At 45.0% G+C, this 24,124-nt stretch overlaps 1 protein-coding gene across 2 annotated transcripts in view; it reads left to right on the forward strand.

Moving 5' to 3' along the window:
- TRIM8 (tripartite motif containing 8) overlaps positions 1–15,898 on the forward strand; it is a 94,111-nt gene extending 78,213 nt beyond the window's left edge. For both annotated transcript variants that reach the window (XM_085606542.1, XM_085606541.1), the window contains exons 3-6: positions 842–1,075; positions 2,958–2,989; positions 9,693–9,808; positions 12,455–15,898. In XM_085606542.1, coding sequence (XP_085462668.1) covers positions 842–1,075; positions 2,958–2,989; positions 9,693–9,808; positions 12,455–13,062 — 990 coding nt within the window. In that variant the 3' untranslated portion in view covers positions 13,063–15,898. The remainder of the gene's footprint in view (positions 1–841; positions 1,076–2,957; positions 2,990–9,692; positions 9,809–12,454) is intronic.
- Positions 15,899–24,124: the final 8,226 nt, after the last annotated feature.

Below are 24,124 nucleotides of genomic sequence, written 5' to 3' on the forward strand. Positions count from 1 at the left end.
CAAGAGATATTTTCAGTAAATGAATGTGCAGGATCAGAATCCATTTCTAAGTGCTGTGCTGAATGAATGGTTTTAAAATGTACACCTATCATGGCATTCGGTTATTTCAAGCTCTTCAGCACCGTCAGCCAGCGTTACCTGTTTTTCTCAACAAAATATCATGGTTTGATTGAAATCCTCAGCACTTGCAGGCATTGTCATGCAAGAGCCAGAATGCCCGTTTTGTTTTTTTTCTTCATTGTATTGGCATTTACATATTTACACTGTTGAAATCATATTGCTTCTAGATGCATATCTACATTCCCCATCAAGGCCTATTTTTATTTAGATTTTAACATACCACTATGAAAATGGAGGTTCTGAAATCATGCTAAAAATCAACTCTGCCTCAACAACCTGTACCTTTTGAAACCATATCCTCCACTTTCTTGGGGTCGTTACTTGACTCAAGCTTGTTTCAAACAATATTGCTGCAATCATGCTGCATTGGCCCTAATCCATGATACCTGGCCAGTGGATTATGTTGATGAAAAGACACACTGTAGTTTATCAATGACTTAAACCCATGAGCTGGGTATCTTAGTGTTTACCTTGAAGTCATGAGATATTGGACCTGATATCATTAAAAAAACGTTTAATCGGGTAGTAGTGAATGTCCTACTGTTTAACGGTATTAACATTTCTCTAACTCCCTCTCCTTCTGTGGCACTTCGCCCGCTCCAGAATTTAACACTGGTCCCATAGAAATTCTCTTTCAATTGTGGGGCCTTTAATGAAAGAATGTTGATGTCTGTGAATTTGTAGACACAAATGAAAATGTTGTGTGCTTTTTTTTCTCTAGGAGAAGGTGAGCCAGCTGAAAGATGAGGTTCGCTTGCAGTATGAAAAGATGCATCAAATCTTGGATGAAGATCTTAGGAAGACTATGGACATCCTGGACAAAGCTCAGGCAAAGTTTTGCAATGAAAATGCTGCCCAGGTTCTTCACCTGAATGAGCGCATGCAGGAAGCTAAGAAGCTGCTTAGCTCTGTTCAGGTCATGTTCGACAAGACGGAGGACATCAACTTCATGAAGGTACATTATTCTGATGGTTATTGGTCGGACAACAAATGTCTAAGACCGTTTGTGCCCTGACCACTTTATTGTAACAGAAGGAGCTGCAAATGCTCGCATGGTCCCATTTGTAACACACATCATGAGTGCTGGCACGATCTCAGTGTGTGTGTGTGGGGGGGGGGGGGGGGAGGGGAGGGGGTGTTACCGTATTTGCATGTTGATATAGCTCCTCACAAATGAGGAAACACTGTCTCGGCACACAATTATAGACACAGGTTCAGGGGGCCCATTGACTCTCACTACAAAGAGGCACGCTCCTAGACAGCACAAAAAGGTGCTCACAGTGCCACCAGGAGTCACAGGTTGTGGGGCTAAAACATTTGCTATGGATTCTTCCACTCATGCCCCCCCCCCCGACCACCCCCCCCCCCCCCCCCCCCTCCCATCACCACTGTCTAATCCTCCTTCCGGTGGTTGTAATCACGTACTGCATCCTAATGCCCTAGTTTAAATTGGAGGCCAAGTCACTGCCTCCAGGCTTCTTTAAACAGCTACTCCACCATTCACTGATGTGTACCACCAAGGTAAGTACATTACGCCCCATAATCATTTTGATAGGGTGCACAAACCGGGTGTGCATTCACCACACCAAGTTAAAAGAATTGCCGCAGTGCATTGTGCACTATCTGTCCTATGGGCCATGAAATACTGTTAGTAACCTACTGTTACAGACTGCACTTCTAGACCGAGAACTCCTGAAACTTGAGGTTTTGATAGGAGACTGGAAGCTTGACTCATGTCATACTCTTAGCAAAAGTGATACAAAGGTAAACCTGAAGAGCATGTGAGGTCTAAAAGGAGTGGACAGACTTGATGGGCCTGTTAGTACCAGTCTAGTATTCCGGGTGTCTTTTTTTTTCTTTTTTTTTTTCTTTTTTTTTTTTTCTGTCGACTATTTAAGGAATCGTTTGTACAGCAATTTAGCATACTTCAGTTGTACTTCATGCAGGTTGGCAAAGACTCCATTATTAACCTCTAGTGCCAGCTAGTTCTATTTAAAATGTGTATATAGCAAACGGTGGCTAGTTTGAATCCTTTACCTTTACTAGCCGGTAACATGAGGTAAGGTGCAGATGGACTGGTCACATAAGAAGTGAAAGCGAAATGAAAGAGTGGGCATAGAGGTTAGAAGAAGGTGGTAATTGGTATCCGATGTTTTTTAGGGGGAAAATTGAGAACAAAATCAAGTGGACACTTGAGGTCCACTGGAAAATCGTTTTTTCAGATTGTGTGTTTTCAAATCTTTGCTTCGGACAAAGTTCTTTCAAACCAGGTTCAAATTCAAAGATAAAATGAAGCTAAAGTTGTGTTGATGGATGTCCTATCAGACGTTTCTTTTCCTAAAAGTAAAGACTGTCCCACTTGGAACACCTTCTGTTGTAGCCATTGAATAGTGTTTGCACAAAGCTGAGCTTTAGTTGCCATTGTCCTGTTGTGCTATAGGTGTCTGACCTGGCATTGTCTTTCTCCCACCAAGTATTGTTGAGATATGAGCGACTCCATATGTGAACATTCTTTTGAGTAACTTTCAGCGCTAAATAGTGGACAAGGATTTCAAAATTGATTGCTGCAAGCCAGTGAAATAGGTTCCTCCTATGAATATTCTTTTAGAGTGATGAGCATGCAGGGTCAGCTTCTAAAGTCTGATGTAAGTGCACTAGAAGGTAATAACCCTACAAGCAAGCAGATCCTCCAGCATGTCTTAATTTGCTTTAAGAGGAGCACCGATTAATAGTTCAAGTTGTCTCCTGGAGCGACTGGTTCTCAAAGGTATCCAAGACCATGTTGCCCTTATTTCAGCAAGCAACTGCCACTAACTGCCTTTCTTTTTCCATCCTAGAATACAAAGTCTGTGAAAATCTTGATGGACAGGTAAGAGCTCATTTTATGATTCTTTTAAAAAAAACTCAGCATGAGCTGTCAAATACATTCTCTGTGTAATGTTAGTTATGTTGTGCCTAGTTGGATGGATAATGGGTCATATTTAGAGGATAGTTCTATTGTGTGAATAAGAACTTGTTAAAGATATCGAGCTATTCACTGTCGGACTATAGTTGCTAAGCTGTGAATATGGCATTATCACATTGAAAATTGTCCTAGGAAGAATGGACTGAAAATCCGGCAAACCTTTCTACCTCTGGAAAATGTCCTTACCTATACAAACGTTTGACCATTGACTCAAATACAGACACACCAAATAGGAGGAATCTGAAGCAAAATGTTGTATTTTTTCATTGGCGCAACACTGCTCAATCATAGACTGGAAGGTTTCTACTTCGGGTTAGGTGGGTTCAAGGCACTGAATGAAGACCTCTCAGTTCAAATATTGTATTTTTTATTTTTTTATTTCTTTACGTAGCTATCTTTACAGCTTGAAAAGTAAGGGCTCATGCAACAAACGTAATGGTTGCTGTTACATGGCAACACACACCCATGGCATGGTCATGGATGTAAGTAGTGAACATTTGCTAAACCAGTGGTGGAAAATCATTAACTTCTTAGATTAGTAAAATTGCTGAATTCCTGAATATCTGACCCTCCTTCTACACCTTTCTCTTGATCTCCCTTTTGGGTATTGTGATTCCTGTCTCTCCCCCAGCAACAAAACACATCTACCAGGTGGGACTGCCTCCCTATGATAGGATATCTGCACCATCTCATGCCTTGCCTCAGGCCCCCTTTGCATGTTTGTATCCCTTAGCGGTACTCATTCCGATAGAAGTGGTGACTAAGTTGATGGTGGGTGAATTCTCTGTAAAAACTTACTGTCCCAGTGCAGCTGTCATTAGGGCAACTGGTGGGATGACACCGGCATAGAGGTGTTACAGTGGCTCTTTGCGCCCAAGTTATGCTATCCAATGGGGGTAGCAGTGCTTGTAGTGGAGCACCCATCTAAATGTAGGATTAATATGCAAAACCCCCGCTTTAACAGAAGTGTTTTCAAATAAATGCAGAATTTTGCAGGAGACACAAGTAAAAAAAATTGGCACGCTGACGCTTTGGCATGTTAAGATCTCTAAGGAAATTCTTGCAGATGCTACCTTTCCCTACTAGAAGGATAGTGGCGCAGTGTTAAAAAAAAAAAAAAAACTCTCTCCCTGTATCTTGGGAGTCCGAAATATGTGAGCAATAGGCTCCACATGTCAGAAAATGACACCTGAGGAATTCTTCAAAACGACCAAAGCATCAATTAGCCAGACCAGGCCTCGTAGCTCTGCACTGGCTTCCGGTTTCAAAAAAATAATTCTCTTCAAGGCACTCTATCGCACATCGGGCCATCCATGGAAAAGGCCAATCTATCATTCAATCCCTGTTTTCCCCCTAAGCTCCAGGAAGGGCCCTTCGCTCTAACAAACCAGACACTTCTGGTGGTGCCTAAGATCAAAAGAGCAAGGAGTGGAGGCCGCCCTTTTGTTTTCCTCACCGCCAGGCTCTGGATTGCTCTTCCGCCTGCCCTTAGCCAGCTGTCAGAAGCCCGTTTGAGGAAAATGCTAAAAACGGGCGGCACGGTTGGGTAGCCATGCGCTATAAAAGTACGACTGAATTGAATTTCAAAATTCCTCATTTAGACTAATTGAAACCGAGCATTTATCAGAAGTCCCGTATTGTCTTGGTTACCACATGAATGTACTTTCAATTGATAGATGTCTTCATATACCAAAGGCCCTTCCAGTGGGGTCCCTTTTTCTCTGCTGCAGGTGCCCACTGCACAGCCCAGCCTGCAGCCCGGCTAAGCTGCTAGAAGAATTACCAACTAGGTCTGTCAGTGCGCGTAACTGTTGCTAATTTATGGAAATGGCTGTAACTGGCGACACTTCCTTAGCCGTAGTTACTTTTTAATATTTCGCCACAATTCTCTGCCGGGAAAGTGATGCAGATAAACAATTTGCAAGTAATATCCTAGATGCTCAAAAGCTGTGGAAAAAATGGCAAAATATGAACGGCAATAAAATTGAAGTTTTCTACAGGAAAAAAACCACCTGAATTTGGACCGTCCAAGGTCATCAATGTCTCAATGTAGCTCCAGAATGGATTGCTCCATGACCGATTTCCTGGATAACCACTGACTGTGAATGAGTTTTGTTTAGAAGAACTATATGTAAATTAATTTTGTCTGAATGGCCTGTAGATATGACATGGATTTGGCTCTCCTGGTCTTAGTAATATTTTACAAGCCCACAGTGATGGCTGGTAACATTTGGAAGTTGGAGGGGCGTAAAAGTTCCGAATGAGTGACTTGTAGCGAGCAAGCCCAACTGTCGTTCCCGGGGGTCCTCCCCCATAGAAAAGTTTGGAAACGGAAGGTAAATTGTACATTTTCAAGCAAATTTGTGGAAGAAAGAATGTTAATAAGGCAGTTGTGAAAGTGTAGTTATGACAAAGATTTCATACGATGTAGGTAGCTGCTAATTTAGTATAACCACAGAACTTCATAACCGACTTTGAGATATCAATGCTGAGTACCGTGCAGAATTCCTTATTTATTAATATACCTTTGCAAATAAAATCTACTGAGGAAATGCAAGTTAATGTGATGTGTTGGACTGGATATGAAACTGCAAGGAATAAAACCTTTATTAGTTAATGCAGCTCACCAGAGAGCCACAGAATTGAATCATGGGTCCGCATTGTACTTTCCGTGCATCTTCCTTCATTGCTCTGGACGCCACTTTAAAAAGGTGCACACAGTGCAATGAAGGAAAATGCACCGTATTATGATTAATGTACTGCCCCCAAGGCAGCGCATTCATGTGAAAAACGGAGCGGCTGCTATAAAGTCACTCAGTGTTTTCACAGTGCTAGTGGCACCCCGCCTGCACTTTGAAGGGGGATTATAGATCCACTTGCAGGCGGGTGCAGTCAGTGACTGCACCAGTAGCGGCTGGTGACATTTGAAAGTGGTGAGGCGTAAATACTGCACTGTGGCGAGCGTGGCGAGCGAGCGTAGCGATCGAGCCAGAACAACCTACCGGGGGTTCACTAAGCCTGCATTCACCCATCCACATGACTCAAACTCACCCTGGACTCACACAGGCACACTGCTCAACCTGCACGCGCGCAGACATCACTCACCCTTCTCTGCACTGTACTCAAAGATGCACACTGTTTCATCAGAGAACTATATACCGAAAAACAAATGAGTGTGAAAGCTAATGAACACTTTACAAGTAGCTGCTGGTTGCTTTCTGGACATATGTGAATTCATTCATAGCATCGAAAACTACCTCCTCACAGAAATGAAAATCTAGTTAACATAGAGTCTGAAGGCCTGTACGTGGCCCAATGGCATCCCCAGGCATCACCACGACGAGAGAGAGTCCGACAACGCACAGGCTCATAGCCAATGTATATTAAAAGGGGCCAATGTTACCAGACTAGCTCCACCACAGTTCCCTTTCTGGCAGTGATGTCCAATGTTGGTCCATGAAGGTTGGGTTCATATCAGATTTTATTAAATACACATATGACAATCATGCATAAAGTTATCTAAATTCTATCATTTACATATTCTTTGGTTATCCTGAAATTATGGCTAAATTCAAGCTCTTGTGAAGAGAAACTCGGGACATCCCTGCTTCATACGATCCAAAATGACATTATATGACATGGCCACAAAACCGCAAATATTTCCAAACATTCCACATTTCAAGCTGTGCGAGAATGCAATAATAAATTCTTCTCATAAGCAGTATTCTCAATGATTTTTTACACCATTCCGGAAAGTAATAATCGAGTTTCCTCACATCCAGAATTAAAATATAAACAGCACAAACCTACCCTCAGAGTCGGGGTGCCGGGACTGAGCAGAGGGCAGCGGGGAACAAAGGCAGGGGGTGAAGAGGAGAGCCAGGGTCACTTATCTCATCAGCCACCCTCCGATGGGGGCAGGAAACAAAAATGATATAGTGTGAACTCGACCCGAAGGTATTGGAGGCGTTACATGAGCACCAGTCACATTGCACAAGGCCACATTCATTTTTTAGGCACAGGGAGATTAAGTGATTTGCCCAGAATCACAGGATGTTGAGTCAACGCCGAGACTGGAACCTGCTTCTCCGGTCATACAGTAGGGAGCTCTAGCAGTTAAAGGACATGCTGAAATTTGTAATGCAGAGGTGATGGGGGACAGTCTATATGTACGTTTTACATCTATAGAATGTGCACCGATCAACCCTGCAATACAAATTAAATGTATCACTATTAGTGATACATTTAATTTGTATTGCAGGGTTGATCGGTGCACATTCTATAGATGTAAAACGTACATATAGACTGTCCCCCGATCACCTCTGCATTACAAATTTCAGCATGTCCTTCACTATATCGGGACTATTGGCAAGCCACACACAATAACAGAAGCCAGAACTAGAACCAGCACAGCACTGAGGGTTCAATCAAGTACTCCCTGTTTTCAGCTTGATCACGGGGTTTCTCTCGGACCGGGTTGAAGCTGGTTCAAGGAAGGAGGGAAACGCGAACTCAGCGCAGGAAGCAGTACTTGAAATCCCGCCTGTTGTCATAGGGTGACTCTGTATCAACGTCATCCAGTCAGGGGAGGAGGCGGGATCCTAGAACTAGAAGAATGTTCTGAGCTACGTGACTACGTCAGAGATCCGGGCGAGCTGAAAATCCGACCGAAGTCCTGGAAAACCAGCTGCTTCAGGTAGCGCCTGCTTGCCCTCACCACTGCCTCCCAGACACTCTGCACATGCGTGACTTGGGCGATATTGAAGTCGAACGACGTCCACCACACGTCATGCGTGGGGTGTGTGTTTGTACACGGCCGTGCTGCACTGCTACCAGAGTGACGCAGCCTCAGACCACCAGTCTCCTTTCAGTTTCAAGGTGTCTCTCTTGTCTTCCTCCGACCCCGATCCTCGTCCGGATGCTGGTGGGGCAACGCGTCCGGAGGCTGGTGGGGCAACGCCCCATTCGCCCCTATGCACCAGCCGCCCCTGGACTGCACCTGCCTGCAGGGTTTGTCTGGGGGGCCCTTGGGGCCCCTTTTCCTCTGCCCAGAGGGCTGCTATCAGGGGGCGCACTGACAGTGTGCTGGCGCACTGTTAGTGCACCTCTTGAGAGCTTCTTTGCCTCTGAGTTTGCGTCTGCAAAACGAAATTCCCTCATTTGCATAGGGCACGCCCCCATGCAACTGAGGGAACTCCCCCTGAAGATAGCGCTGGTGTATTTTGTGCGCCCACGCTATCGGTATTACAGCAGGGGCTGCACAAGCATATGTGACCCCTTCTGTAATACCAAAGTGCCCCGGGGGGGCGCGCCAAACTGGCGCAAACGCCTGTTGCACCCCCCGGCTCTTTGTGTAATATGGCGCCGTATTACATGAAGTGCCCCGGGGGCGCAACGGGTGTTGTGCAAGCTTTGCGCGCCCCCAGGGCACTTTGGTATTACAGAAAGGGCTGCAGATGCTTGTGCAGCCCCTGCTGTAATACAGATATCGCTGGCGGTTTATCTTCAGGGGGCATTCCCTCATCCTTTGCAGTGCAAAGCAGGCTAGCATTAGGAACTGCATCTGGCAGCCAATCCAGACACCACTCCCATGCTGTTACACATCATGAGCGCAATGCCAGGATTGGCGTGAGCAGGCAGTCTCCCCACTCACTTGGAAACCAGGGGTTGCACCTTTGATCAACCCCCAGGTCCCTAATATGCAGTGAAGAGGCCTCTACTGCGCATGTCTGGCTGGTCAGGGAAAGGTAGTACAAAAGGGGGTGGTGATGGACGGAGCATCAGAACCAATCAAACACTCGCACCCATTCAACAGATCTGTGTTTGATCCATCACCATTCTTTAGCCCACTCTGCCACCCCAGTTCAGACATGGCCATATGCAAATCAGTCTGACCCTGTGCCTCATGGGAACAGTCCAGCCCGAACTGCCAAGCCATGCCTTCCCTGGACCAGAAACAAGCTTCCTAGGACGGGTTTCTGGCATTTCAGCTGTCTTCAGCCAGGCTTGCTTGAATCCAGTGGCAAAGTGAGCAAGGGACTCGAGTCTGAGCATACCCTGCCAACTTATGGCGAATAAAGCAGTACAAAAGGGGGTGGGAAAGGTAGCTGGCCAATCCGCACATTTTGCCTTGGTCCCCTGCGCTCGCTTGCTTCCGGCTCCTGTATACTGCTGAGGTGTCTATCAAAAATCAAAGTCCACCCACTTCACAGCCGCTGACGCCTGAACTTGGAGACTGGCTGCTGCCGGCACAGACATGAAGCAAGCAAAGTTAATTTATGTATGTGCCAGTCATGGAAGGGGGTTAAAATGTGAGTGGAGCAACGTCCCAACGCAGGAACCAGCGCTGCAAGCCCGCCAGCCTATTGGTTAGGGACATTTTTGTTATCCAGTAGGCGGACGATATAGACTATTTTAATTTTTTGTCTCGTATGCATGCTGTTAAATATTTCCATGTAAGGAAGTTGGTATTTGATCAGTCTGATAATAGAGGTTGTTTTCAAGTGGGTCTACTTTAGCTTCTTTTTTGGTTTGCGCTGTGTATTGTGTGCACTAATAACTTCTGAAATAAAATGTATGTATGTTTATATCTTTCTTGGCATAACAGAACGCAGAACTGCACAGGAGGCACGCTCCCTCCTGCCAAAATTGGACACCTGAACTCCAAACTGTTCCTGAATGAGATTGCCAAGAAAGAAAAGCAGCTGAGGAAGATATTGGAAGGTACAAATTGTGCCTCTGCCAGTTGCATCGTGTGCATCAGGCTGAAGCCTGTGTTGGAGTTCAGATGTAGAACTGTACTCGAGGGGTCATAACTTTTGCTTTTCCCCAGTCATTAGCTGCATGCCGCATTGAAAGTGACTTTGCCTTAATTATGTGACGCTGTGTGGTGCCAGTAAGTTGCTTTCGAACCAACACCTCCTGCCCCTGTCATGATTCTTGGGTAGAATCCACTGATTACCAGCTGCGGTACAACTGAATAGTGTGGAAGTGGTTCTTTGGTTCTTTCATGACCGATCACAGTGGTTGTTTCCCACTCCACATACTCCAAATGGGAAACGTCCTGTGTTATTTGCCCACTTAGTAAACTGTGGGTTTTATATGGATTTTTTTAATTCTGGGGCGGCAACAAAGCTTTATAGACCAGACATGAGGTTATATGTGCTGTGGAATGTGGACCTTATGACGGTTGTTTTCAGATAGTGCATTTAGATCTGGCAACAGGAACCCTGATCAGAGATCCTACTAAAAAGGAGAGACAAACATCCTACCCAGAACATTCACATTCATAATGCATTTAATCTTGCAGCATATTTATTCCATGATTTAGTGCTAATTTTTCTGTCTTGAGGAAAAAGGGCTACATACGTGTTTGACGTTACCTTCATGTTTCCACAGATGAAACCAATCAATTAGTCGACTTGAAGAGCGCTGCTTGTCACCCATAAGGGTATCCTGGAGCTGGCAGGTTCCTGGTGATCAGCTGTATAGCCAGGCCTTCAGCACCATATGGAACTCCTGATGGGGTGGGAAGTCCGGAGTTGTAGGAGTAATTTGTTCCATGTCTTCGCTGCTAGGCAGGAGGAGTACCCTCCACTCCGGCTTCATGGGATTCAGGGGGTGTGGGTTAGCGAGAGGGAGGCAGAACAGAGGTGTCTGGTGGGCTGGTGAAAGGTCAGGCGGGGGTTCATGTAGGCCGGTCTGCAGTTGTGTAGGGCCTTAAGCGTGAGTATGATCAGTACTCAGAATGACATTTCCCAAAAGATAGTTACTAAAAAGCTTGGGTGCCAAAACAAAGCTTTTGCCATTTCCCGCTGAGGTTATGGATGTTAGATTTCAAATTTGTTTCATGCTTTTTGTGAGTTTGTGAGGGGGGGGGGCAGTGCCTGGTTGTTGGGAAAGTGAGTGGTGTTCTCGCTTGTTGGTCTCCAGCAGGTGATGTTACATAGTCTCATTTTTTTAATATCGTCTGCAGGGATCACTTGAAATTCTCATGGGCCTTCGAGTATTATTGGATCCTCTTTAAATTATTCCTTCATCAAAGGAGCATCACAACCCTTGAGTGCTCATAACAGATCGGCCTATTTTGCAATTCTGCAAACTGGGACCTGTGTGACATGTTCATTATATAGTATTTAACTCCTAGTTCCTTTGTTTTTCTCTCTATTATTGTGCGTCTTTTCAGTGTGCTGTTGTGCACTTTAAATTGCTTTGCACTCTTGATGTCCTCTGTGTGCTTTTTGTATAATCCCTAGTAGTCGGAGTGAGGGCGGATGGGTGCTGGGAGCCCATTTACCATGAAGGAAAGCGTCGCAAGAGGGGACCGACATGCACATATTTGGCCAGTATATATATTGAACTGATTCAGGTGGTACCACGAGCACAAAACTCGGGATGTAGCAGACGGTCGCACCACCTAATCCCACGTAGGAGCACCCTCTAGGCCAGTTTCCTAAAATGCGGGTCTGAAGACGATTTTTAGTGGCCATAAATAAAGACGCCTTTAAATTCTGTCGTTAAAAACGGAGGTCAAATGTCCGGCTATGTCTGCTGCCAAATTGGTGCTTTTTTTTTTTTTTTTAACATGGGGTTGGTATTTACTTTTCTTCCTCGGACTGTAAAGTGAAAGGATTTTTTAATGGAAATTATGTAAAAACCTTGCTGGAGTACAGGTAGTGTGCAGCACAACAAAATGTAAATACTTGCAAATGAACTGTATGCATTCAGCAGTTAGGAAAGCAAAAATGAAGCTCCTTGTTTTGTATTTCTTAAAATTGGAAACAGATTTTAATAGGATAGACCATTCAAGACACTTTACTTAATGATGCACATAAGATATGAACAGAAAACATATTTCCACACACTTCATTTGTTTAATATAATTTTAGTGATAAAACTGTACAAATTTAGTGGCCATTTCAGTGGAAAATGTGTGGTCTGTAAAATGACCATGCAATGCTTTAGTTACATTCAGAAATCGCTTTGTCTCATGTCCATTAAAGGTAGATGGGTTGCAAAAGTTTGTCCATCTAAAAAATTGGGTTGTGGGTCTAAAAAGCTTGGGAAGCACTTCTCTAGACACAACCCCCATCCTCAGACTAATAGCAGCTACACTGCAGTATACACTCCATAGCACCCCATTGGCCATGTGCACTATAAAGCCTGTAACGTTGCATAAGATCATATTCCTGAAATATACTTGCAGCTCATCATCCAGAAAGAGGTTTTATACTTGGTGGCGAGTGTTTTATTTTTATTGGGTAACAAGTATATGCTCAGCTGAGGGCGCATGTTGGACCGGCTGTCCTTATACCTTTCGTTGTATTGATGATTAATTGCATCATTAATGTTTTTGTTTGTGTTTTCTAGGTCCTTTCAGCACACCGGTGCCATTCCTTCAGAGTATTCCTATGTATCCATGCAGTGTAAGCAGCTCTGGAGCTGAGAAGCGCAAGCACTCCACCGCCTTCCCAGAAGGCAGCTTCCTAGAGCCTGCTTCTGGCACGGTTGGGAGCCAGTACATGAGCCAGTCGGCATCTGCTGGAGAAGGGCAGTCCGCACAGCCCATGGTGCCTTGTAGCTCCACACAGCACATTGTTGGACTTCCCAGTGGCCCGCAGTCCGTTCACTCCAGTTCAGTTTTCAATCCATCTCACTATCCCAATAGTACATCGTCTCAGCAGTCGGTGCTTTCGCAGTATGGTGGTCGCAAAATTCTTGTCTGTTCAGTAGACAACTGTTACTGTTCCTCTGTGTCCAATCACAGTGGGCACCAGCCCTTCCCCAGGTCGGGCCACTTCCCATGGACCGTTTCATCACAGGAGTACTCTCACCCGCTTCCACCAGCTGGCTCTGTACCTCAGTCGCTTCCAGGACTTGCAGTGAGAGATTGGATTGATGCTTCGCAGCAGCACGGCCGGCAGGATTTCTATAGGGTCTATGGTCAACCTTCCACAAAGCACTACGTCGCCAGTTAACCAGGAAAGAGTGTCAATTCTTGTCAGCTGTGCATTCAGAGTGAACACTGTGCCCACAGACCTATTTTTGGCGAGGCACGAGTTTAAATTTCAAATTAGAACAAAGTTGAAATCCGTTTTTTCGTTTTCTTTAATTAAAACCTGGTTTTGAGTTTGACCAGTTTTTGTCTTCCCTCTTTTAGAGCTTATAATAGGTAGTCTCCACGTATGTTAAAAGGGACAAACACTCTAATATATAATGTTGCTTTCCTCCCTCTTTGTTGCATCACTGGATGTAATGTAAGCAGAGATCCATAGGACTGGGATCGGAGTTCAAAGGCCACCTATCATTGACTGGAATTGTTTTCATGGACCTGTAAATACATAATGGCAGGAGAAAATGCACAGAACAAAAGGGAAAATAAACTCTTGTAAACGTGGCATTAGGCTGCTTCCATACTAGTTCCTTTGTTGGTTTCGATGCAAATTCCTCTAACAAGCACTTTGTATAAATGACGGACTTCCTGTTATACAGTGCAGCGGTATTTATTCTGTAAGCAATTTTAGACGCCAGACGCAGACATTGAAATAAAGGTGAGGGCTCCTCTGCCTCCTCCAGCCACCCCCACTCCCACCAGCCTGTGAGGGAGAAAGTGTACTTGAATAGACATCTATAAAGAACAGACTATCCTATATTTTTTCAGGTGTTGGAAATGATCGTAGTAGAAATGCAGGGATCAGGGAAAGAAGTGTTTGGAAGGAACACTTGCTTGTAAATAATAAGACAAAATACAGGGTATCGTTTTTTAACTGTAATTCTGTATCTAATATTTTAAAATTAGCGAAGGGAAAACAATGAATTGTCTATTCTTAAAAAATTATCGGTGGACCAAGTTTAAAGCCGTACATACTGAATGCATGTGTGTTAGATATGTGTATGTATCTATATTTCACACACATGCACAGACTTTAAAAGGTCTTAGCTTACAATTGAAGTAATTCTTTCTTTGAAATATTATTCCAAAATATTTAGAACATTCCAAATCTGATATGTATGAAAAACGTGCAATTGAAAAGTTCCTTCACTTTTAGTGCTTCTATTTACTGATTGGAAGTTTTTTGGTTTTAATATTTACTTGATGATTTCTGTCTGGAGTGCCACAATCATACCTATAAGAAAATGTTTATGTATCTAAAGTGTAACTAAGGTCCAAGCACTTTCCTTTTTCTGCAAGAGCATCGATGAATAAATCACATAATGCCAGATTGTATCAGTGCAGCCAAGTAATACTCATTTCAAAGATGAACATCAGAATCTGAGCAAAGCTTCTGTGGCTCTGCTGAGCAGGCCTACTGTGGCGTAGTTTGTTTTCTTCTTCAAAATATTTGTTAATAAATCTTTGTTTCGGATCATCATCACCTGAGGAGGATTGAAGGAGAAGGTGGGGGGGGGGGGGAGTTCTAATTGTATTGAGACTGCAGCAAAGGTGAATGCTTTTCCCCCCCACCATTCCCCTCTATCTTTTTGCTGGAAGTGATACCTATGAGTGAGACCATGTTCTTTGCCTGCTGTAGGAATTTTTTAACCACTTTTTTTTTCCTCACTTCCTTCGTAATATGTCCCGAAGCAGAACATTTATTAAACAAGCTGGTCTTTAGAAAAAGAGAAATATACTATTTATGCAGAGTTCAATTCTTTATCAGTTTCTGTTTTTGTTTTTTTAGATTGTCTTGTTTTTTTATTTGTTGTTTTTTTTTTGACTGTGCCGTAGTTTGGGCACGTATGATTTGTCTGTAAGAGGTCCGAAGAGTTGACTGGAGTAGCTGTGAGAACAGCGGTCCACCCACCTCCTTTCCCTTCTCTGTGGTCTTCGTTCACATGTTTTCTGCTCGCAGCAGCCTGTCTTAGTCTATCACCCTGCTACAACAAGATGAAACTTTAAAATGCCAAAATGGGAGGACCATGCACTAAATCTGTTAAGTTCCAGTGCTTCTTACCTTCAAATGAAGAAGTGTAATATGCTGTGAAAAATGCACTGGACCACTCGGTGACATCGGAGTTGTGGGGTGGGAGGAGTACAAAATGATACAAATGTATATATTAACAAGTTTTCTTCATTGCGTGCTGTAGAAAAAATGGCGCATACCAAAGTAGACTTCTTACAGAACATATTTGCTCAGTAGCACAGGAACATTTGTTATCAGCTCTTGCCCGTTAATCTCTGAACTGCATCACTGTTGTACTATTAACTATCTGGTGGCTGTTTTGAACTGAGCAGGACGTCCATTTGTATTCAGGCATGCATAACTCAGCGGTTCTGCATCTGTGTACCAATTTGTCTATTAACAAGAGGCCTGCTGTAGGAAAGCCGTCAAGGTGGGTTGAACAGTAGTTGTTATATGCAGTTATCTTAAACGAGCCACAAGATTGGAGGAGCCGAGTATGCAAGACTATCCAATTGGAACTGGTTTGACGTGACACATTCTGCCTGTCTGCTGCAAATGTGCTGCTGTGTCTCCGAAGGAAGGACAAGGCGCATTTCCTTTGCCCCACCACAATCCAATATGAGTGTCAGATGTATGTGAAGGCCTTGAACTTGCTAAGTCTCTGAAAGAAATAGGGGTGGTGTGGGTGGGGGTGAGGGGGGAGGCGAGGTGTGGGTTCTGAAGTAAAATGTCCAGGGAACTAAATTGTAAAAAATAAAAAAGGTAATAGCTCTGGCAGATTATGCTTTTGTTTAGGTTTTTTTTCTCTTTACATTTTAAAATAGCTGGTTATGCAGGAGTTACCTTCATAACCCTGATTTCATGTCACTTTATCAATATTCTTTAAATAAAAATGTATACACCGAATTGACTACTTTTTCAGTTTTTTTTATTTTTATTTTTTAACCTGGGTTTCAAAGCCGAGTAATCTCGAACTCCAAAAATAATTTGACCTTTTGATAGACCGGATGTACAAGAATCAGTCAGAAGCATTAGGCATTCTACCCCTCCCTCCCCCAACTGTCAAAAGGGCCTAGAGACAAGTCTAGTTCTGCAGATGTTCTGTTGGTGCCATTAAAACAGCCAGCTCAATCGGATAGTTACTCTCAGTATGTTTAAAACCACAGTGCACTTCGGATGTCATCAGGAGACGGGCCTGTGATGCAAAGGAAAATTAATATGATCTAGTGGAGTATTATGCCAAAGTATAGGATTAGCAGTCAGAGGACTAAGATTCTCAACTAGTGAGACCTTCAACACAAGATGAATTTATCTACTACAAAAGTCTGATGCAAAAATATGCCGCCTACATTTAATGCAGCTAGATAATGGTTAGAGTACTATTGCTTCTCTGCAAAGGGCAGGCCAGTTTCTGCATTTGGTGCTATAAATGAGTATGGGCAAGATTGCTACACATGTCACTGTTGGGATAACAAAAACAAACTTACATCACAAACATTTATATACATTGGGCCTGTTTCTAAATGCGATCAGACTAAGAGGACCTTGTCTAACTACAGTAATATTGTTTGAGTAAAATGATGCAGTGAGAAGGTAGCTGAATGTTAATGGTACCACATGGAAAGAAAGTCATTTTACAGTACATGCCCGAAAAGTAAAAGGAGGAGGCAACCACTATTGAACAATATAAGATAGTAGCAAACATCAGCATTAAAGCATCTCTTGATGCCTCGGTTAGTGATGGGGTGGCCGTTGGCAAATGTGTTGCTGTAGATATGTTTGGCATACTTCTGTCACCTGAGTAGTTTTTGTTCAGACGTGTCGTCATGGGATATGGTGTGATTCCTCCTCTTGTTGGGCATTGCACATGGGCACAGTCTCCATACTTGCTGCTTTGTTATTTTTTTCCTGCCACCATCCGGTTCGAACATGTACTCGGTGGTCTCTGATGACATCTTGTTTAGAACATGTTTTTTCACCAATCCCTTCTGCATCAGAGCAGCAAGAGGCAGGCCCATTGAGTCTCTTCTGTCTGCACAGCCATCAGACATCTCTGAGATGGTATCCTTCAATGACATAGATTACCTAAAAATGGGGGATATCTGCATGGTGCTGTAGACCTGTCCATGCACCAAGACACTACTTGGGGCTGTCAGTATACCTGAAGCCCATGCGCCAAAGCCAGGGCCCCCGAATAAGACCCAATGTCGAGGTAGAGCACTGCTCCAGAGGCAGATGGGCTTCATACAGGGTGCGGAGACAAGGCAGGTCGTGGACTTCCATCCGCTTCAGGCTCTGTTAAGCATTGGCACGAACCTTGGGTGCTGAGTCAGGCTCCTGGATAGGGCATCTAACTTTGCTCTCCCATTGGTGACACTCTAGACTAAGAGCAAAAAAGATAAATGCTGCTGGGAAAAGGGTAGCTAATTCTCAAACTCTCAGTTTGCGCTACTACAGGGCACAATGGGAGGAGATACAAGAGATGCTTAAAGATCTCCCAGGCCAGTATAGGATGCGTGGGGAAGAGATCGTAGATGTGGGCAAAGTTATATATAAATCCCAACATCCATTGCACCATAGGTGCTGCAGACCCTGTATCCAGGGGCATCAACCCAATGTGTTTCTTAGCAAGAATGCTTGGCTTTCTATCTACAGGCTCAAGCTAGAGGTTTAACAGCATCTCTGCAACCTCCCTTTTCACAGGGAGCACCTTTTCTGGCCTCTGGTTGAGGAGATGTTTGAGAAGATTAAGAAAGTTATGGAGATCAACAAATCAAAGAAAGCACTTCAAGCCACTAGATTCAGGAGCTCATTTCGAAAGCACCAGCCCAGTGGGGGAGTGAAGGCAATCTCTTTTGCGTAACTGCACTCTTATCCCACCTATAGTCTCTTGGATACAACCCTTCCTAGGGCTAATCTTGGATACCACAATGGCGAAGGCTTATGCCTTTCAGCAGTGTCTCGTAGCTTTCCAGCAGTTGTCTTTTTCAGCCCAATCGTCTGCTCACCGCGAGAACCATCATGCGACTCCTATTGATGATAGCATCCTAAATCACCAATGTCCTATATGCATAGCTCCATATGTGCCCCCATCAACAGTATCTTGTGGATTAATGGTCTCAAGCAGAGTATCACTGGGAAGATCTAGTGTTAGTTCAGGAAGGCCTATCACTCTCTGCAGTGGTGGAACAGCAATAATTTGTTGCTGGGCAAGCCTTTACAGAGCCAGTACAGCATATGACCATCTCTTTGGACGCCTCTTGCAGGTTCAAGTACACGTCTCAACAATCGTGACTGCCCAGAGGATGTGGCCACCTCAATTCCAGGGTTGCCACATCAACTTCCTAGAGCTATTAGTGATTCCCTGGGCTCTAAAAGCCTTCTTGCAAGTAATTGCTCACAAGGTGTTCCTTATCCGGACCACCATGTACTACTTTCAAAAGCTGTGAGGGACACATGCTCCTCGGCTATCTGTTGGCCCAGATTTGGCATTGGGCAATACTCCATAATGTTCAAAGCTTGGCACAGCACCGTCTGGTAACTAACAACTTTGCGGACATAATCGGGACACACAAATGGGTAAGAGAGTGGGGAAGTACATCTCCAAGTCCTACAGAGGTTCTTTCAACAGTACGGCACTCTACACAGGCCTGTTGCCAACATTTCACCTCCAGGTTTCCACATGCAGTCCATGCGCAGTGTACTATGGATGAATTGGTAAGCGATATTTGCCTATGTTTTTCATTTTGCCATTGCTTCCATATATGGTGAAAGCTCAGACACTCATTTTGGTAGAAAGCACCGTCTTGGGCCAGGCCACTAGGGTACCCTAATTTCCTAGAGATGCCGCTCAGTCCTCATGACGGGCTCCTGCTCGGATCAGTTGCACGTCAAAATAGAAAAGGTTAGTGTCCCACTATTTTTACGAACAATGATCCCTTAAAACCTACCAAAGTTTGCATTTGCAAAAAGCAGGCCTCGCTTGTACCTCAATTTGTTAGCATTTTGCTGACATTGCAGCCTACATGCAAAATAGGGAACACCAGTCCCTTTTTCTAATTACAGGTATTAAGGCTTTCACGGGAGGGGGGGGGGGGGGGGTGGGGGGGTGGGTCGGGGTGGGGGGGGTGGGTCAAGAGTAATTCATCAAGAGTCCCTTCCACTCCTGGGTAGAACCTGAATGTAGTCTTCACTAGCCTCAATGAATTTCTTTAATGGGAGGTGGGGTTTCTAGTATCTATTACCTGTCTTGAAGTTAGTGAGCTGCAAGCTCTAACTATCCAAGAGCTTGCCATCCAAGTTTACACTGGTGCCCGAGGATATGGAAGTGCTTAGAACCAACCCTATGTTTTTTGCCCAAGGTGGGGCGTCTCCTTTTCACTTTACCATAACGACAGAGCTCCCAATTTTCTTTTAACACCCACATCTCTGTTGTATTCATTGTAACTCTGATTGTTAAACTCTCACGCCACCTCTGGCATGGCGTCTTTCTTAGGGGTACACATACATGCTGTGTAGTATTGCCTAAATTCAGCTTGCATTGATCACGTTGAACCTGGATACATGTGTTCGAGGCATATGAGCTGCAGATCACACACTTAGGATAGTAGATCGCCATCTGGTGTTGGGCTCGGATGATTGCAGGTTGTTGTTGTCTTCGGAAGAAGTCTTTGGTCACGAGATAGGTGACTCCTCCCTTGGACTACAGTGCGCATGGGCATCAACTCCATCCTTAGATTGTTTTTTCCGCCATTGGGTTCGGATGCAACTTTTCCGCTCCGGTTGGAAATCTCAATTCCTAGCTTTTCGAAGCGAAAAACTTTCACAACAACATCGAAGCACCTTCACTCGACATCGATTTAATCGGCTCGATTCCGGACGTAGACGCGGGCCGCTGGGCCTCTCCACGCCGTGAGGCCTACGGCTCATGGAAAGGACGCCTTTCAAAAAATGCCCCCAGTGTGGAGCAACATTTCTGCACAGTGACCACCACAAAGTCTGCAACCTGTGCCTATCACCGGAACACGACGAGTCCAGCTGTCCAGCCTGCGCAGCATTTCAATCCAAAAAGACCATTCGAGATCGAAAGGCTTGATGCCACATCATGGCACAGAGACCAGCTCCGGAACCAGAAAACATCTTTGGTGAGGGTCCTGATGTCCCGGAAGATGATTCCGAGGACCTACAAATCATCTCCGAAGCAGACGACCCCATTACTCCTGGGCAACGCGTGAGTACTACTGCCCCTGCCCCAACCCCTCCAAAGGCATTGGTCAAGACTTCGCCTGCTGGCCTCAGTCGAGACCGAAAACATCCTTCAGAAGCCCCGCCTCCGGGTTCGGCCCCTAAGGAAACATAAACCTTCCGGTAGCTCGGGCCCGAGCAAGCTGCATGTCATTGTTCCACCGGCACCTTCGGCACTGAACACAAAAGACCTCTCGGCACCGAAATCGGCTCCGACGCCTTCGGCACCGAAAACATCAAGGCTCATAGATAAACCGGCACCGAAAGTTCCCAAGCCTAAAGATACAACTTCGGCTCCGAAACCATCATCGGCACCGAAACCACCGGCTAAGGACTCTCATACACCTCCTAAAGCCAAAACCTCCACCGATCAACCAAAACCTCAATCGGAACCGAAAAAATCGGCGCCAAAAACTGTTCCCGAGGAACAAGAACTTTTCCATCCAGATCCCATCGATCCAGGACAGAAAAAGATTTATATTAATCCAAAGACTGGTCATGTCACTGCGGTGCCATGTAAAAAACGGAAACTGGACACACCACCTGCTCCAGTTCCTATAAACAAGAAGGACTCTGCAACATCGCCTATTCCTCCTTCCTTTCCCATACTACCTTCTACCCTACCCCCCTCTGCCTACACCACCCTTACCTCTACCCTCTCCATCACATACACCACCTCCACAGGATGATGATGGGGGAGGGGGTGATCCTAATGATCCGTTCACGGAGCCAGATAACGCACCACTGGACTATTGGGCATTCCCTCTACCAGACATGCCTGACCCTCCACCATATCCTTCCAAACCATCACCTCCTGATGACCACCTGGGGTTTGGCCAATTATTGAGTAGAGCAGCACTTTACCATGGCGTCACCATGCACTCTGACGCACCTGAGGAAGACTTCCCATTAGATACTTTTGAGCAATCTCAAAAGTCTACAAATTTTACCTATGATTAAAGGAGTCATAAAACACGCCCCAGAGGTATTTAAAGACCCCATCCGTGCCAGAGTTCTTAACCCAAGAATAGAAAAGAAATATAGGCCTGCCCCTGAAGATCCTTGTTACATCAAAGGACCGCTCCCTTAGGATTCTTTGGTCGTTTCCAATGCTAGGAAACGCGCCAACTCCCAAACCAGAGGAGATACACCACCCCCGACAAAGAATCCAAACTGTTAGAAGCCTCTGGCAAACGAGTAGCAGCACAAGCTGCTAACCATTGGCGTATTGCCTACACCCAAGCCCTACTAGCATGCTATGACAGGGCTCACTACGACCAGTTGGAGAATCTGTTACAACACCTACCAGACCAATATAAAACACAGGCAAATGGCCTTATCCAGGAGGGAAAACTTATTTCAAATGCGTCAATTAAATGTGCGCTTGACACTGCCTCTAGAGCCATAAACACATGTGTGCTCCTTAGACGACATGCCTGGCTATGCATTTCAGGCTTTAAGCCAGAGTTACAAACTACCATACTTAGTCAGCCATTCAATCAAGAACAGTTATTTGGGCCAGCAGTAGACACTGCCCTTGAAAAAATGAAAAAAGACACAAACGGCTAAGTCCAAAGGTGCATTACTGTCTCCACAACCATGTGGCTCCTTTTCGACGCTCCTTCTACAGAGGAGCCTCCAAGAATATGGGAGCGGACACCTCCGCCACCTTCAAACCAGTTACACAAACATCCCCCAGTAGAGGATATTTTAGAGGAGGTTATAGAGGAAACAACAAGGTCGAGGCACCTCCCCTGCCACAAAACAGTGACTTTCCTCCACTCCAGTCGGGGGAAGACTCAAACAGTTCCTACCTGTCTGGAACTCCATCACAACAGACAAGTGGGTAAGACAAATTATCCAGTATGGTTACTGCCTGGAACTCACAAATACGCCCCCCCCCCCCCCCCCCCATATACCACCCAAACAGCGTTCCATGTCACCAGACCATCTTGCATCAAACAAGAGGTTCTCTCATTGCTTCAAAAACACGCAATAGAGCCAGTTCCCATACAACATCAGGGTTCAGGGGTATACTCGCTATACTTCCTAATCCCCAAAAAGGACGGGACTCTAAGACCAATACTCGACCTCAGACCCCTAAATCTGTATGTAAACTCAGATCATTTCCATGTGATCACTCTTCAACAAGTGCTCCCACTACTACAACAAGGCGGTTTTCCTTGCCGCACTAGATCTCGAGGACGCTTACTTTCAATTTCCCATACATCCTGCTCACAGGAAGTACCTAAGGTTTGTGGTGGACGGACAACACTACCAGTTTACAATCCTTCCATTCGGAGTAACAACTGCGCCCAGAGTATTCACCAAATGTCTAGCAGTAGTAGCAGCACATCTCAGAAGACAACAAATTCATGTCTTCCTGTATCTAGACGACTGGCTAATAAAAGCCAAGTCATTCAACGAATGTGTTCTACACACTCCCCAAACTATCCAAATCTTACACAACTTGGGATTCACAGTAAACTATCCCAAATCTCATCTACAACCCTCCCACATACATCAGTATCTAGGAGCCAGTATCTAGGAGCCACTATAAGCACCTCAAAAGCCCTAGCATATCCCAGCCCAGCCAGGATAGCCAATATACAAGCTCTTATCGCAAAATTTCAAACCCATAACTCTCTTCCAGCAAGAGTGTTCATGCAACTTATAGGCATGATGGCGTCCTGCATCTTCATTGTGCCTTATGCAAGACTTCAAATGCGTCCCTTGCAAGAATGTCTAGCACGTCAGTGGAACCAGGCTCACTGACAACTCACGGATCTGGTGTTGGTGGACAGCCGCACGCATCGCTCTCTCAAATGTGGGAACATAAAAAACCACTCCAAAGAGCGGCCGTTCCTAGAGCCTCTTCCACAGATAGTGCTGACAACTGACGCATCACTCACAGGATGGGGAGCCCATCTCCTCGGACACACCACTCAGGGCAAATGGACCACTCAACAGAAAGTGCTCCATATCAATTACCTGGAACTACTAGCAGCGTTCCTAGCATTAAAATCATTCCAACTACATCTTCAGAACAAAACTGTCCTCATCCGGAACGGACAACATGACAGCCATGTATTACATACAAAAACAAGGAGGCACACATTCTCTCCAGCTGTCCCAGCTTGCACAGAACATTTGGAGATGGGCCATTCCCCAGAACATATACCTACTTGCAGAACATCTTCCAGGGGTTCACAATCAAATTGCCGATCTGTTAAGTCGACAAACTCAACAGATCCACGAATGGGAACTACATCCCCTAGTCCTACTCCCCTTGTTCCAACAATGGGGCCAACCAGACATAGATCTGTTCGCCACACACGAAAACGCAAAATGCCCAACCTTCACCGCCAGGTTCCCCCACCCGGAGTCAAAGGGCAATGCGATATGGATGAACTGGTCAGGCAGATTTGCGTACGCTTTTCCGCCTCTCCCACTCATTCCATGAGTGGTATGCAAGCTCAGGCAACAGTCTCTCAAACTGATCCTAGTAGCTCCCACATGGGCATGCCAGCCATGGTTCCCAACACTACTGGAGCTCTCGGTAGTTCCACACCAAAAACTACACCTCTCCACGTCCTTATTAACTCTGAACCATGGAGAAATCAGACACCCAGATCCAGGTCAACTGAATCTAGCGATCTGGCTCCTGAAGTCCTAGAGTTCGGTTACCTAAACCTGCCACCAGACTGCATGAATATTATAAAGGAGGCCAGAAGACCTACCACTAGAGCCTGCTATGCTGCAAAATGGAAGAGATTTGCCATTTACTGCACTAACAATCGTAAAAACCCACTGGATGCATCCATCCAAGACATCATTTGCTACTTACTGCACTTGCAAAGATGTAATTTGACATACTCATCCATACATCTCC

Source organism: Triturus cristatus, chromosome 1_2 (genome assembly GCF_964204655.1).
Source record: "Triturus cristatus chromosome 1_2, aTriCri1.1, whole genome shotgun sequence".
Classification (NCBI taxonomy): domain Eukaryota; kingdom Metazoa; phylum Chordata; class Amphibia; order Caudata; family Salamandridae; genus Triturus; species Triturus cristatus.